At 45.0% G+C, this 16587-nt stretch overlaps 1 protein-coding gene across 1 annotated transcript in view; it reads left to right on the top strand.

The window, feature by feature from the left end:
- The window catches only part of LOC120383138, a 60609-nt gene extending 44022 nt beyond the window's left edge, over positions 1-16587 (top strand). The window contains exons 18-21 of the mRNA XM_039500759.1: positions 4325-4509; positions 12201-12328; positions 14169-14321; positions 16125-16587. Coding sequence (XP_039356693.1) covers positions 4325-4509; positions 12201-12328; positions 14169-14321; positions 16125-16406 — 748 coding nt within the window. The 3' untranslated portion in view covers positions 16407-16587. The remainder of the gene's footprint in view (positions 1-4324; positions 4510-12200; positions 12329-14168; positions 14322-16124) is intronic.

The following is a 16587-nucleotide window of genomic DNA, read 5'->3' as shown; positions in this document are numbered from 1 at the left end:
ACCATTTGAGAAGATAGTGTTTAATTGTCCAGTGCTGGGAGAAAGAAACAGAAGTGAAATAATTCTTGACTTACTGGATTGACATTGAGTCAACACTGAGGCTATGTCTACACTACTGTGGTAAGTCAACCTAAGTTACACTACTCCAGCTACGTGAATAACGTAGCTGGAGTCAACATAGCTTAGGTCGACTTACTGTGGTGTCTACACCATGCTGGGTCGACCGGAGATGCTCTTCCGTCAATTTACCTTACTCCTCTCATTCCTGTTGGAGTACTGGAGTCTGCCGTCAATTTAGCAGGTCTTCACTAAACCCACTAAATCGACCCCTGGTGCATCGATCACAGCAGTGTCGATCCTGCGGTAGTGTAGACATAGCCTGAATCAGGAAGAATAAGATCCACAGCAATTGTCCTAGGGCAGATTAGGAGTATGCTGGGCACTAATAGCAGAGCCGGCTTTATGACCCGCGGGGCCTGCTTCGAATACCCGGCGGCGGTCCAGGGCTTCGGCGGCACTTTGGCGGCGGGGGGTCCGCTCCAGGTCTTCCACGGCATCGAAGGACTCCCTGCCACCAAAGTGCCACCGAAGACCCCCGGAGCGGGTCCCTCTTAGACACGGGGCCTGATTCGGGGGAATCGGCCCAAGGCCGGCCCTGACTAATAGGGACAGAGACAGAGAGGTCAAAAGCCGCTTAACCCTTGATGCTAGTGAATAGGATTCTCTTCTGAGCATGCAGGATTTAGTGGGAATCCTTCAGCACTGAAGATGAGGTTCGAAGTATAACTAGATACCCACAAGAACTGAATTTGGTGCAACAGTTACTAAAACTTATGATGACCATCAGAGCACAGCATATTGGATCAACACTGTTCTCTGAGTTTGTGAGTTCAATGAATTCAGCAGAGAGTTCTTCATTTGTGTGGACCTTTATCTCAACCTCGAAACAATCCAACCTGAGCTCACCAGAAGGTTTAGCTGACTCTTGTACAAACCCACACTCCCAGTGTTCACACAGTACTAGATACAAACAAACATAAATCAGGAAGTGCATAATGAAGTATGAAATATATCTATTCTTCAGGATCTCAGCTCAAGAGGAGCCTGCTTCAGTTGTTTTCCCATATATATTTCATTGTGTTTTGTGCATGTCCACATCCTCAAAATCTACAGCAAATTTGAGCTCTTTTTAAAAAAACAAAAAAACACAAGTGGTTGCACATGCAATGAGCACTTTTCTAAACTCGATAACCAGGCCATTTTTAACTTTGTTTTTTTTCCCCAAAATACTCTCTGCTTTACTCTGCTTTACTACCCACACATACCCACACTGAAGAGAAATAGCCCTGCAAAATGTAAGGGTTTCTAAATAATAACAAAACCCCAGAGCCTCATCAACTCCCACCCAGGAATGCCAAATGGCTTCAGAAACCACAAACATCTATTTTTTTAGCCTTTTGTAATCTTGCATCTTAAAAATGACATGAATGTACTTTTCCCTCCCCACCCTCCTCATCTGTATTCAGCAAACATTTCTCTCTGGCCATGTACGAGTACGTTTCAGGCCAAAGCAAAAGCTGGGGGAGATGGGAGGGAAGGTATGGGATATTCTAGAAAAATAGGCATCTAATGGAAAAACTGATTAAAAAAAGTTTTCCCTGCTCGTAACCCCTAACAATGATCTCCACATTAATCACAGAAATTAGAGATTCAACACTCATCTCATTTGTCCAGTGTGCCTCCCATTGGTGTAGAGCTATTTCCTAGATTAAAATTGCCTGCCACGTGATGAGGCCTCTGTCACATCCAATGAACGACTCTTTCACTATTTAATAAATCTCACTGCCAGAAAGACTCCCCTGATATCATCAATGCTCCTTTTCTTACCTTCATCCCATTACCCATAGCTATGCCCTCCATTCGTCTCCACCCTTTGCACACCTCTGATACTATAGGTCAGGGGTCGGCAACCTTTCAGAAGTGCTGTGCTGAGTGTTCATTTATTCACTTGAATTTAAGGTTTCGCGTGCCAGTCATACATTTTAACGTTTTTAGAAGGTCTCTTTCTATAAGTCTATGATATATAACTAAACTGTTGTTGTATATAAAGTAAATAGGTTTTTAAAATGTTTAAGAAGTTTCATTTAAAATTAAATTAAAATGCAGAGCCCCCCGGGCCGGTGGCCAGGACCTGGGCAGTGACAGTGCCACTGAAAATCAGCTTGTGTGCCGCAGGTTGCCTACCCCTGCTATAGGTGATTATCTCATCTCCCATAGCCAAGCTCTTTCATCATAAACCAGTCCCGCTAATCCAGCTACTGTTCTTTCCTCTACATCTTTCTGTTACTGAGGTGCCGGAGCTGAAAGCAGTGTTCCAAGTGCAGGCTTGCCAGTGCTTTGAGACCCTCAGATGGCAAGCTCTATAGAAGTGTCATTGATTATAGCGATAGAGACTATCACTGCTCTTGGGCTGTTGGTTTGCTGTGGAGGAGGGGGTGGGCAGGAAGAGAGAGATGCTCGCCTACTCAAGCTCCCTGCAGATGGTCAAACCACAGAGTACCAACGAGAAGCCACATACTTCCTTCCAATTTCATTGCTTTGGCCGGGGACCAAGCTAACCACCCGTGGAGTCATGCTGGGCTCAGGAGCATTACGCCAGCTTGCCTCTCCCAGCAAGCATAGTCATTTAGCCGGCTGTGTACGACTATCAGATGGAGAATCTGAATTCTTTCAGGGCCGTGGGAATGGATAAAGTGTCTGATCCTGTCATGGCTTCCAGGCTGTCAGGAAGCTTTGGACTCTGGGCTGACTTAAGTTGGCTCAACTCAATGGTCTTCAGTGGAGCTGTGCCTGCTTATGCCACTGTAATGAATCTGGCCCAAAGAATTTTCTTTTCAGAAGAGAAATGAGTGTCCATACATTACCGTAGTCTATTTTATTTGCTACCTATAGTCGCAGTGAACAGCTTTGGACAGACGTGACTGTTACATAGAGAGAACAGTCTGGTTTAAGCTTATTCTCCCACGAAGACTTTCTTAGTAGAAGTTACCCATCTTCTCAACAGAACAAACTCCAGAAAGTCTAACTTGTTCAGCTCCCCTTGAACTGGCCCACTTCCTGTGGGAAAGCACGTCTGTTTGGTTCTCGCCTGCCATTTGCTGCGACTGGGTGGCGTGGGGGACTGCAGGTAAGTCACCTCTACTGGCTTTGCAGCCACAAGCTGAGACCAAAGTACAATATAAAGAGAAGGCATTTGGTAAACTTAGGTATAAACCAAGTATCACACCATTCCAGTTAATAAGCCGGTTTTAAAACTACTGCTAGGTCAAGGTTGGACTCCGCAGCTCAAGCATTGCTATTGTTGTTCGAAGGCATTGGTATCTAACTAGTGTCCATACAATTCAACCAATAAATCCAATTTATTATTGAGCTGGGACTGTCTTCTGTTGTGGTTTTAACCTCTTCCAATCTTAACCTGTTGAATTTCTACTTCTATAGTGTTCCTACGTTGGCCATAGGGCTACGTACTGCCATGTGAAATATTTGTAGTGACATGCGCAGTATTTGAGATTTTCACATTTGGTTTTGATTTCACGGAACTGGTCCAGATGGGGAGTTTGGGGGAATGTCGTGGATTTCTGCGCAATAGTATCTTTGAGCAAACCCACTGGTTTTGGACATGTGACGTTTCATTCTAGTGAAGATGAATTTTTATGTCAAACTGCGCTGAATTTTCCAAGTTTCGATGTGTTTAATGAAAAGTGAACTTTTCAGGCTGTGAAATGACCTAGGCTGATATCGCAAGAGAATGTTAACGCAGGTGGGGTGATACTTTCTCCTTTCCCCACAGCTCTGACTTTAGGAATCCCTGCCATACTCTGAGTTGCCAGTATGGCCAGATATCTTATTACCATATGGACTAACACGTGAGGCAGTTCTTTCTATGTTCTTTCTGGCATCTAGCACCACTTACGTCAATTGGAGCATTGTCTTTTCCTTCTATAGAAACAGGTTAATATGACTGTCTGTGACTGTGGTGTGAATCAGAGAAATCACAGATGGAAAAGGCCATCAAGTAAAGTGGTGTAATCCAACCCCCTTCCCAATCCAAGATTATTCTCAACAGTAGCTTCCTGTTCCCAATGCCTCCTGTGATGGAGCTCCCCACACCCTTTGTAGGTAAGATGAATCGGATCCATTAGGGTTTGGGTTTCACATTTTCTCTGGCTGCCTGTGATGATCAGTCCCAGGTTTGGTTACAGATATTTAACCCAGTCTAGCAGTAGCACCTTTTTATTTTACATTTTTTTTTCTTTTTTATCAGGGACCCCTGGAGTGAGAGAAAAGAAATCAGGAAAAAACGAACGCCAACCAAGCAGCCGGCATATACTGATGGGCGGCTCTTCAGTTCAGGGGAGCTTGTCAGAAATGTGGAGGGAGAGACAGAAGAGAAGGTAAACCAGGAGATCAATGGGGGAAGCACAATGGAGGAGAGAGAGCAACTTCAGGGTAAGTGTTTTCCCGCAGTGGGGCCCGCCTTAAGAATCTGGAGCATATTCTCAAGAGTTAGCCCTTAACTTCAGCTGTTCTGGGAGGACAATGCGACCTCACACTCTCTGTGCAACTGACAGAACAGGGGGCAAAGATGGCTGCAATACACCTTCCCCATTCCTGGGGGCAGCCAGGGGTGAAACCAGCTCCCCGTGCAAGTTAGAACAGCCTAAGGGACACTCTTGGACAGGCTGGTTTGTTCTGAGCCCTTCCAGCCATTGCACAGGTGAGGATCAGCTGGAACACAGCACACTCCACTCTTGGCCTCCTCCTGTCTGTTCCCCATTCCCACTATGCTTCCCTTTCCCCATGCCAGCATATCTCAGACTTTTGAAGTCTAATTCCCTCTCCTTTCAGGAAAATGTAATCCACTGATCCCCTTGTACCCATGCCATGTGTTGTTACAACCTACCCAGCTCACTCCATACACCTTCATGGCTCTCCACCCTCAGCTAGTCCAGCACAATCTGCACTTTGGGAGCTGCTGCTGTAAACCTTGGGAATCCCCCGCTGCCCGTCTAGACCAGGTTCCCGGCTGTTCTGTGCAGTGTGCGCAGCCCAAAGTGGCCAGATGGAAAGTTTAGGATCTGGCCCCAAATGTGTCTCTTTTTAAAAACAAGTTAACATTTATGTAATTATAAAATAGAGCGACTCATTGTTTGTCATCCAGCTTCACAAAAGGTGCTGAAAGATGGATATTAAAGTATTTTAATTCGGTTCCAGGGAGAAACGTACAGCTAGTGAGGCTGGGGAGAGCTGAATTCATTACTGCAGCCAAATCCCAGTCTGCTGCTTGTTTGCCACCTCTTTAAAATGAACTGAATGTTCTGCAATTGCTGAGTTAAAAAAAAAAAAAAAAAAGTCATTTTCAGAGCGTCGGAAGTGCTCCGAAGGCTCCAATCTTGAAGGCTTCGCACAGCCAAAACTCAGTGAAGCCAATTGGCAAATACTGGAAATGGAGGGATGGGGGTTTACTGGAGTCAGGACTTCAGGGCAGGACCCAGAATAAGTGAGCAACAAATTGTTCTAACAGTCAGACAGTTTTACGCGGCTGCCAAGCTGTTCCATAGATTGCACAGGCCTGACTTATTGCTAAGAAACAGACTGGAACCGGACTGCCCTTCTCACTGAAGGAATGCACAGCTGTGAGGTTTCCATTCACTTTGCACAACATGGGTTCCAGGAATTTGTGTAAATCATTAGGGGCCATGCAGTAAACAGAGTCGCATTCATAACTGTGGTAAATAATAATAAAATATTCTCATGATGTGGTGCCAACACCCAAAGGTCTTTGGGTACCAACAAAAAAAGCTAACTAAAAACAAAGGAAAAAAATCAACACTGCCCAGAAAATTCCTAGCTCAAGAGCAGAGAGGGGACACACAGTGACCCCTGGTACACATTAAACTGAACAAATGCCCACAACGGAAATACTTTCAGATCTTCCCAAATGAACAGAAATATATTCACTGTGAACTCTGCGTTTCTGGAGCAGAGAGTCAAATAGTGTGGCTGCATTTTTAAAAGGCTAGATAATTCCATTACCACTATTGCCATATGCATAATCAGATCAGGGAAGTTAAATCTCATGCTTCATGCCACCTGATCACAATGGAGCTCAGGAAGGAAATCCCACATCTATGGATAGTATTACATAATAGGTCAGATGCATGAAGGTGCCAGGTCAGCAAAGCACGTAAGCAGGTGTTTAAAACCCATTGAAGTCAAGGGAACTGAAGTCTGTTCTTAAAGTTAAGCACGTTTCAGTGCAGAATAGAGATGGACTTAAGAACATGCTTAGCATGAAGCAAGTGCTTAAGTGCTTTGCTGAGTGAGGACCTAAAAGGGTCGATTTGCCTTGCTCTGAAGTTTCGGGAATTGTGCTACGGAGATGGTAGTAACTGTGCAGTTATCTAACTGGGGGGAGTGTGCAGAACAGCCCACATCATCGTTTGGGGTCTCAATTGAAATGGCCCTATAGAAATCAACCAGCAAGACTGCAAATTCTGACCACCTGGAGCTACTGGCCAGTCAAAGGCTTCCGAGATTCAAGGCTGAACGGGTCCATGTGCTCAGATTTGTTTAGCCTGGACACAGATTTTTTGCACTTTTCCTTCCAAGTTAGGAGCAGCTTGCAGCCAACTCTTAGTGGGCTGGCCGCAAACCCTGCCTTCATGAACATGTTTGTTAAAACACACATAAGCGCTTTGTCCAGAGTGCTGTTTGGAAGCCCATATATCAGACTTTTTTGTCAAATGTAAAATCTGTTCCAGCTGTCTGGGAGGACAGAGAAATCTGCCATCTTGCTGCTTTGGAGAGCTCACAATACACCGCAGCATTTTATATCTGGATGTGTTTCCCTATCCAAATCCACAAGCAGCTCGAACAGTGAGCAATTAGAGACTCTTTCCTTTGACTCCAATGCTTGAGATCAAGCCCTTAAGTACCAGGTGCCATGCTGGGTAGGCGTTAGAACAGAAAACATGGAGCCAGGATTCCTGGGTTCTGCCACAGATTTCCTGCATGACGTACACTCTGTGCCTCTGCATCCCCATGTGTAAAACCCACCTTGTGGGGGAAACTGAATTAATGAGACTGGTTTCAGATCCTTAGATGGAAGGTGCTGTGGAATGGAAGGCAGTAGGATTATTGCCTTTCTGCTTAGCAGGTGCACCTTCCGCGTTCTTGTATTAGGTGGGCTTAGGCCACTTAAGTGTTTGTGGGTCTGTTCCCATTTGCTGAATGTTTTAATTACCGTTCAGTGTCCTGCCATTAGATGAACACACCCTTCATATTCACGCATGACATTTGTTTTTGTTTTTTTAAAGCTACAGCTCAAGCTGACACATTATCTATCACACACGGTCATCTCTGCATCAGACAGTCGGAGTCCTAACGTGGAGCTTTTCATTGATTTGTTTTACTTTTCTAGCCTATCAGATTAGAGCTGCCGGATCAGAGCTGTGGGGCTGGAATCAGCTCCATCGTGATCAAACACCTGAAAAATTGTTTTTGCTGAGCGTGTTTTTCTCTGGGTCAAAATTTTGGAGTGTTGGGGCTTCAAGTGTCTAAAGTGAGTGGTGATTCTGGTTGCCTCCATTTGGGGCTGCCTGGGTTCATATGCCTTAAAGGGACCTGGTTTCTAGAAAGTGCAGAACACCCACCTTCTGGAAATCAGGCCCCTTTAAGGGGTGTCAAGTTAGGCACCCAAAAATTGAGACACTCAAAATCTCTAGTCACTTCTGAAAATAATCACAGGACACTCCATGGCAACCGACACCTTGAGCTCCAAAAACATAGGCCTCTGTTACATGAGCTAAATGACCTCTAGGGTTAGTTTGGGTTCTATCCCTCCTAGGGGCATGCCACTCGATAGAAGAAGGGCCTAGCTATTAGCGTCTGGACTAAGACTCAAAAGACATAGGTTCAATTCCTGGCTCAGCTACAGGCTCACGGTGTGTCACATGGGGCAAGTCACTCAACCTACCATGTGCCTCAGTTCCCCGTTTCTAAAACTGAGGATATTATTTCCCTGCCTCACAGAGTGTGGTGAGATAAAAGCCATTAATAACTGTGAAGTCCTATGAGGGTGTAATGAGCTGATACTGGAGCAGGTCTGACAGTCCATCCAGTAGAGAACAGCGGTGAGGCAAACCCATTCGCCAGCACATCACCAAAGCCTGCAGGGGTTGGATGTGTCATGGACCTGACACACGCTGTAGGGGTAACAAGAGGCAACTGGAAAATGCCTCCTGTCAGCACTGAAGGGTTCAGGCTGAGCCACATCATGAGGGATGCAGAGGAGGCATGACTGGGGTAGAAACAGGGTTTTAAGGAGTTACTTAGATCGTGGGGTTAGGCAAACCCTGTGCCTTCTCCTTATAAACTCTCTTCACTTGGACTGCACTCAGAGACAGCCAGGTCCCATTCTTTGCAGTGAAAACCCACAGAGTGAAAGGCTAACTATTAATGTGAGAAACTCTACCCTAAATTAAATAAACACCTCAGTACATGAGAAATCTAAACTCACCTAAGGGTAACCAGATTCGTAGAACCACAGATCCCTCCACATACAGATAAGAAGTTGGAAAGGACATAAGCGAGAAAGAGCAGGTTATTTAGGGCAGCTGTGACCTCGGGTCTCTGGACATAGCTGGTTTTATAGAAAAGAGGCCACGCTTCCAAGTTACAAGAGGTATCTCCTTTCTGACAGGATTTAGACAGCAATTTGGCCTGACAGTAATACGCCAGTAGAAAGCTTACCCCTGTAGCGTAATTATTAGGAAGCAGTCCCTCCAGGAACGGCCTGCTCCAAGCCTCTCTCTCTCTCCGTCAGCCTGAAGGGAGATGCTGTCATTCCAGAATGGGAAGTGAAGGCTGAATTTTTCGGATGGATGTGTTTTTGGAAATGAACTTTGCTAACACCTGCTGTAAGTTCAGCAGGTCCAATTGCCAGATGCTACAGGAACTAGGGGCTCGTTAGCATGATTGAGACTTTGGCAAAGCGAAGGGCTCTCAGCTTCCATGTCTAGGAAATGTTGAGCAAGGCAGTGGCAGGAGTTCAAGGAAGGGTGTGCACTGCTGTGTTTTGAAGTCTAGACAGCGCTGGGCCCCGGCGATGCTGAAGAATGCCTTTTCCCGGCCCAGCATATTGTTTAAAACTCACAGGTATCGGAGGCGAGGAATGAAATGGGGAAATAGCGAATTCCCTTGTTCGAACAGACACAGCCGCATAATTCTCTTTCCAGATCCTACCTTCCAAGCCTTGCCTGGCTGATCAGAGGCTGCCAGTGTTTTACAGGCTCCACTGTATGAATTATCTCTGACCCCCCTGGGCATCCTCTGAAGTCACCTTGCTGTGTCTGCCTCTTTGTCTGCTTCTCAGCCCTTAGGGGTCGGAGAGGGAAACAAAAGCAAAAGCTACCCATGCTAGGATCCCATGCTAGAAACCTGCTCCTGCAAACCTCCCAGTGACAGCAGCGGGCTCCCAGTCTCCTTCATGGGTCTCAAGCTCTGTCTACCCTGGAGCTGTTACCCAGGACTCTGAGTCACTGAAGTGGACAGGCTCCCGTTGGCATCTATGGGCTTTGGATCAGGCCCTGTGTTTGGGAGCCACCTTCAAATGCACTTGCAGCCTAATGGTAGGGTGACTAGAGCCCCGATTTTATAGGGACAGTCCCAATATTTGAGGTTTTTTTCTTATATAGGCACCTATTACCCTCCACCCCCATCCTGATTTTTCACACTTCCTATCTGGTCACCCTACCTAGTGCAACGGTGCAGGGTTTGCATCCACGCCCAGCCCTGTTACAAACATGCTGAAGCCTGGCGAGGGAGGCAGGCTGCGTAGAGTAGGGTCCCATAAGAAAGGGGTTTAAGCCAAGAACATAAAGCTGCAGGCCAGGAAGGAGGGGAGGAAGCGAACCAATCCCCATCCCCTGGAAGGGAGGGGACAGATCTAGAACCATGTCCAGCAAGCAGGGTGGGGCGGAGGAAAAAAGCCGCACCAGAGGATTGGACCTAAGGTCTCCTGAGGCAAGGTGAGGGGGCCTAGGGGTGGAGAGGCAGTCAGGGGAGGGGAGAAGAGAAGCTCTCTCCTCTCAGGGACCCCACCCTATATGGAAAGGGCAGGTGAATGTCGATGCAGAGACGGTCTTTTTAGGGGCAGCTCTCTCCCTGCCACGCTCCAAATGTTTGAACTTTAGTGACTGTTCGATACCTCGCTTGGTCTCTGTCGGTTTGGGGCCTCCCGAAGGGGGCTTGGCAGAGTCCAAAGGTATTTGTCTTTGTAGCATCATCTTTAATAAAACGAATTAATGTCTTGCACTTATTTGGCACGTTTCATCCCAAAGGACTTCAGAAGCTTAAAGGGGCACTGCCAGGCGAAATAGTGGGTGCTTGGGGAAAATAAATGCCCTTCCCTATGTTATAATAAGCCGTTGATTGTTAAAGGTGAAGGAATGTTATCAATTTCATGCACTTTTCCAATTTATTAGACATGGGTCTGATTCTTCCTCCCCCCCCCGCCCTCCAATCCCCTCATGAACTTTAAGGCAGTTCAGGTTTTATATCCAAATTTCAAACCTCTAGACCTATTTCTGTAATGGGCTGAGCTAGGATCCTGGCTCTGTGAACCCTTGAGCTGAGGGTCAGGGTTTGTGGGCTGGGCAGTTGGCCATTAGCCCGGGCCGAGGGGAGCGTCTAATGAATACAGACCGGTGTGACTTTCATTTGAGTTTCTAACCATCTCACACGAGCTGGCTTGGGGAGGCCGATTCAGTTTCATGACAACTTTCAAGGTTTTAAAATGTGTTTTTGTGAAACGGGGTTGTGGATAGAAAAGGTCAAGTTTGTCCAGTCAAGTTGCTCGCTCCCTCTATTTAGTCAGATGGGACCAGAGAGCCCTGGACCTCTGAAGCCTTCCTGTCAAAAACGTAGTCGAAATCAATGTATCTCCATGAAACGATTTGGCTTTGACATTTTTGTCAAAAATATTTGCACCAATTGTATTTGTCATGCTCTACCTGGCTATAAACAGGTGATGGGGGTTCAAACTGCAATTTTCATAATTTATGGAAACATTTCTTTTGGACTGGACCTTAACTATCCATTACTGTCCCTTTCGAAAGCTGACAGACAAATTGCACAGGGATCACTTCAAGCATTACTGAAGTGCAGCCAGCTCTGGGTTGAAATGCAGCATCTGTTTCACAGCAAACAGCAGCTTGCATGGTTTGGGACAGGAAATGAAGCAGCATGCTTCTCAGCTGCAACAGCTGTTTAAATAGACAGAAAGCAATTGTCAGACTACAGGGGCTAAAACCCCTCCTCTTTCAAAGACTGAAATGGAATTGTTGCTGACCTCTGTCAGCGCAGTGATCCCACACCATGCTGGAGTGTTCGATCAGCATCACCTCAGAAAGATCAGACACACTTACTGAATTATCTCATCACTGCTTCCTGTGGCACCTGCATTCCTTGGTCTCTCAGCTGAGCGCTGGCTCTGCCCATCACGCCTCAGCAGCTACTCGTGCAAAGCTGCTGTGTGCTGAGCTCCGAAGAGGTCTCATCACACAGCAGCCTGGCTGCAGAAACAAACCTTTCCATTTGTAAATGCCCACAAAGGCTTTCAAACCAGCAAACTTTTCAAATCCAGGAAGGATGCGGAGCTGGGGGGGGGCAGCTGTTGATAATGAAGCTACGATTTGGCTCAAATGCAAAGAACGAACAGGCCCAAGCCAGGCCGAGTGTGACTCCACGTTGGACAGTCTGGTTCTTTTTTTAGTTAGGTTGATAAGTGCTTCAAGCAATATTAACACATGCAGAGCCTTCGCACCTATGGCAATTACACAGGTGTCCCAGAAGCCAATGAGTCAAATGGGAAAAGGAAGGTCTGGTGATGCTTAATCAGGCCAGGACAGTGTTAGGAAGCTAAATCCACATAATAAAGAGGTGTGATTCTTCTCCTGAGTCATGTGGTATTTAGCACTGGGTGTGTGTGGTCCCTGCTCAGTTTTAGGCCCTTGCCTTGCTTTGCTGGGATTCCACTTAAGAAGAATCTGACAGAACTGCCCATGCCTCTAAGAAATACTGTACATGCCATGTTCTACCATACAGTGCCCCCTGCTGACCCTATTCTCTCTCTACAGAGTTCCAGTTACCAAGAGCGGATGGTGCCCATCCATCCACATCCCCCAGCCAGATTTCTGCCGAGGATGCAGTGCAAAGCCGCCTGACTACTCCACAATCGTTCACCTCAAATCAAAGAAAACACGAGGTGAGTCTGTGAGATCTTTCGTCTATCTCTGACCTTGACACTCTGCCATTCCACTGAAGGGTAAAACCCTGCAGCTTAAGATAAGAGAATCTGCCATGAGCTCAGATTAATTAAAAGACACACAAAGTGATAAAGCATTGGGGATTGCTTCAGAAAGGCAAGCCAAAAAAGTCATGCACGGGGAACGGTTTGCGGATTATGCAGAAGCAATCCAATTTATTGCAAACACAAGAGCAAACAGACTGTTGAAAGGTGGTTTTTTTTTAAATAATAATAATAATGGATGGTTTCTTAAAGTAATAGCCAGTGGGTTTTATTCCTGTGAGAGGCAACAAAGCTGAACTATATTTAATAAGGAAATGCAGATAACAGTAATCTCCAAGGTCTGATAACAAATGCTCCATTCTTATGTATTCTTCAGTACCTCTTCTTCAGGTGTTTAATGCCATTGTAAAATGTGACTTTTCGGGGTGTTTGGGTGGCACAGAGGGTTGGTGATTCATAGATTTTAAGGCCAGAAGGAACCATTTGATCATTTGATTTGATGTCCCGTATATCCCAGGTCAATAACTTCCATTTGACTAACACATATTTTGCAAAAAGGCAGTCAGTCTTCATATGAAGACTTGAATAGATGGAGAATCCACCACTTCCCTTGGTAGTTTGTTCCAACTGTAATGGATTGCAAACAATGGAATTAGCCCACATCCATAATGACTGAAATTACTCGCATCCAAACTCTGCTCTGTAGCCTTTGTGAAATGAGATGGGTCAACTCGGTCCATTTTCCAGTGGACATATCTCCACTGGCACTAACTTGCAATCTTCTTGGCATTCTCAGTAAAAAGGCCAGGGACTACATTGGCCAAGGAGACTGAGAACTGTCCTTTCACTCCTGGAGGTCTGCTATCTCCAGGACATGGCTGAAGCACCAGGGTGGGGAAAGCTTGTATCGCCTCTTCTATAGCTGTTATGTGGATATAGAGAAATGACTATCTTCGGGGAGATCAGTCCAGACCTGTCAGTCACTAAAAGTCACACCACCAGGAAGAAAGAAAGAAAACTGTGTAATTTCTCTAAAATAAGCAACCACCACCATGTGAAGGCTTCCCCTTAACCTGAGAACACCCTTCCAAAACCAGGTCACCTTGCCACATCCCTCACCATGTTCAATTCCCTCCTCAAATTTCACGTCTGCTGGGAAGGATGTGAGAAGTGAGCAGGGAAAAGAACAATAAACAGAACCAATAACACGTGATGGATCCTTTGAGATGTCCCATGCCTTATTGAGCAACTCAGATGGTGTGTGATATACAGGAGATCAGAATAGATGATCACAGTGAATCCTTCTGGCTTTATAACCCATGAATCCTGCTGTCACCTTGTCCCTCCTCTGCAATCTCATCTGTCATCTTCGCTTGGTGGATCCTACAATGAGCTCCATGCAGATGTCCACTAGGAATCCATGGGACTCTGCATGAGCACAGGAGTGTAAACTCTTTGGGGCATGGGGCTTGCATTGTGCCTGGCATATATTGGAGTTTGGGGGAAATAATCATACATAGAATAGTCTGTCCATTTAGCCACTGAAGCTGAGCTGTAATTAGCATTCCTTTGGAAAGGGGATCTATTGATGTTATAAAACCATTGTCATGCATTTCCAGTAAGTGACATTGATGCCTTCTGCTTCTGAGCTTTAGGAAGAGGGCAGCTGTGGTGGTGGATTTAGTTGTTTGCAATGTGAACCAATGTTCCCTCATTCTGAAAAGGGAGATAGTCTTTACATTAGTGTGATGGCATCATTGCTGTTGCAAGCCAGTTTTTTCTCTTCCCTTTTCAGTGCCAGAGCCTTTTCAGACACCATCTGGAAAATGACCTGGTGAAAAGAATTACAGGAAGGAAAGCCCGTCGGCGTGTGTTTGGGGCTATCAGTGCTAACAAATTCAACCGGTTTGGGACACTCTGTTCACCTTTTCATGCACTAGCAACCCCGGTAAGCGTCTTTCCCTCTGGGTAGTTTTACATTAAATACAAACCAGCCCCCCAGTTGCCAAAGCCCATCCTGCCAATAGCCATTCCAACAGCATTTTCAGAATCAGCCAGTCAATGACTCCTGGCGAACAAGCTGGCTGTTTTCATTATATTTTCCTTGCGGCTTTTCCTGTAAGGGTTAATATTTTCTCCATAAACTTCCCTACAAAAGGATTAAGTAAGTAAATCAGCTAGCAGTTTGTTAATGGGTTAACATCAATTTAAAACCCATAATCTGTAGCAGACTCATGCTAACTACCTTTCTAACAACAGCGTAGAAAATTAAAATAGAATGAATTTTAAAAAATTATTTTTTTATTTTATTTATTTTCTGTTTGTTTACTTCTTGGGAAATGAAAATGAATGGCATCACTTTCACTTTTGTTTAGCATCACTTCCAGGCTGCTGTTTGCAAGCTAGGCCTGGGTGATATTGATTTCTTAACAATAATAGTTTACATTTGAATTTGTTTAAAAAAAATATCGTAGGAACATTTTTCTTGATCCTTGCTTGGGTTACAAGCTTGCTTGTACAAAAATTAAATGTGGAGTCAAATTTGAGTTGGCTGCACTCCTTTCAAAGAGAATCTTCATTCCTTCAGAGATTTCTTAAAATACTTGTTTAACTTAGATACATTTTTTCATGTTTGAAATCTCTCTCTGTCTGGCCCCCATTATCATGCTATCTGAGCACCTCCTGATCTTTAATATATTTATGATATAATAACTATACTTTGCAAATATGAACAGTGTGTACATGCTAAGTGTTGTATAAATGTCAAGTAGTTAATCCACAAAACAACCCCCTGAGGCACACAGATAAATAATGTAGTTCCCAATTTTACGGATAGGAAAGTTGAAGCACAAAGAGGTTAAGTGATTTGCCCAAGGCCGCATAGTGAGTTAGCGACAGAGCAAATATTAGAAATCTTAGTTCCCAGCCAGGAGCTTCATCCCCTAATACATTTGTATGTATTATAACAGAAATACTTGTCATTACAGCTATGAAATATGCATTTTTCGAAACACATGTATCACACCGTTTTTTGTCAGTACATGTGCAAGTCAGACGTAAAACCTGGCACCTAGAAATGCAATACCCCTTAGCCAGAATATTTAGAAATTCCTCTCTACAGTTATTAAAGGCCACACATTATCCTGACAGCATCAACACAGGCATAAATGGAGTTGCTAGGTTCTATGGGCCCTGGATTCCATTTACAGTTGTAGGCGGAAGGAAGACTTTGTCCATGGCCAGGGAGAACGTTACTTCTCACCCCAAATGCCCCTGTGTTTGAGATATACAGGTTTGAGGGTTCCAGATGTGGAGATGGTGAGGAGAGGAGCCATTTGGGCTCATCTATATTCATCCCTACAAAATGCACTGGAGGAATCTGGTTGTATCAACTTTTGTTGTTTCTCTCTGTTCTGTAGAGTCCCCAGAGAGGAAGGAGGGGTGTGTGTGTGTGTGTGTTTAATTGAATGAGTTTTAAAAATACACCGCGTACAATGTCTCTGGGTGCTTGTACAGAGATTATTGGAACCACAGAAATAATTTCACTAGTCTCTAACTAAATCCAGAGAGATTCAACCCTGAAATTGGCTGTAATTAGAGAACCACCTATCATCAGACCCTCAGACAAAATTCTGACACATACACGCCCATGCTAAAATGACGGACGCTATTGAAATGCATGCGATAGAATGTATTTCTCAAGGTTGGCCTGTGTGTTCATTATGCATTTTTATGAACTATTCTGTCTTAGGAGATGCAGAAATTAACTTTACCTCAAGACTTACCCATGACCCCTCGGATGCTAAGGCAGGGCATAGTCTGCAGCACTGAGACGGACTTACGGTCTTTACCATTAACCTTCCCAGACCTGGACGCCGAGAAGACAGAAGAGCCCAGCCTGAGTGAGAGAAAGAAGTCATCAGTCCACATGAAAACCCCTCTGCTTCCCCCATTAGTTAAACCTACCAGAGCTAGCCTCTCCCACAGTAAAAAGCCTAAAAGTTTCCAATTTCCCTCCCAGTTCCCACAGTAGCTGTCTCTATTAGCCTGTAATAGATGCTAAGTATTGGCACCTTCTGAAAGAGAATATCTGGATTCCACTTCTACAACAATATGCTTTGTCTTTTTTGTATTAGACCCTGGAGCATTGTTTTAAGCAATCCCTTTGACACCTAAATTCCTCTTTGATACACATATAAAGTAATTGCAAAAGA

The sequence above is a fragment of the Mauremys reevesii genome, linkage group 15, assembly GCF_016161935.1.
Source record: "Mauremys reevesii isolate NIE-2019 linkage group 15, ASM1616193v1, whole genome shotgun sequence".
Lineage (NCBI taxonomy): Eukaryota > Metazoa > Chordata > Testudines > Geoemydidae > Mauremys > Mauremys reevesii.
This window is presented reverse-complemented; position numbering and strand designations above follow the sequence as displayed.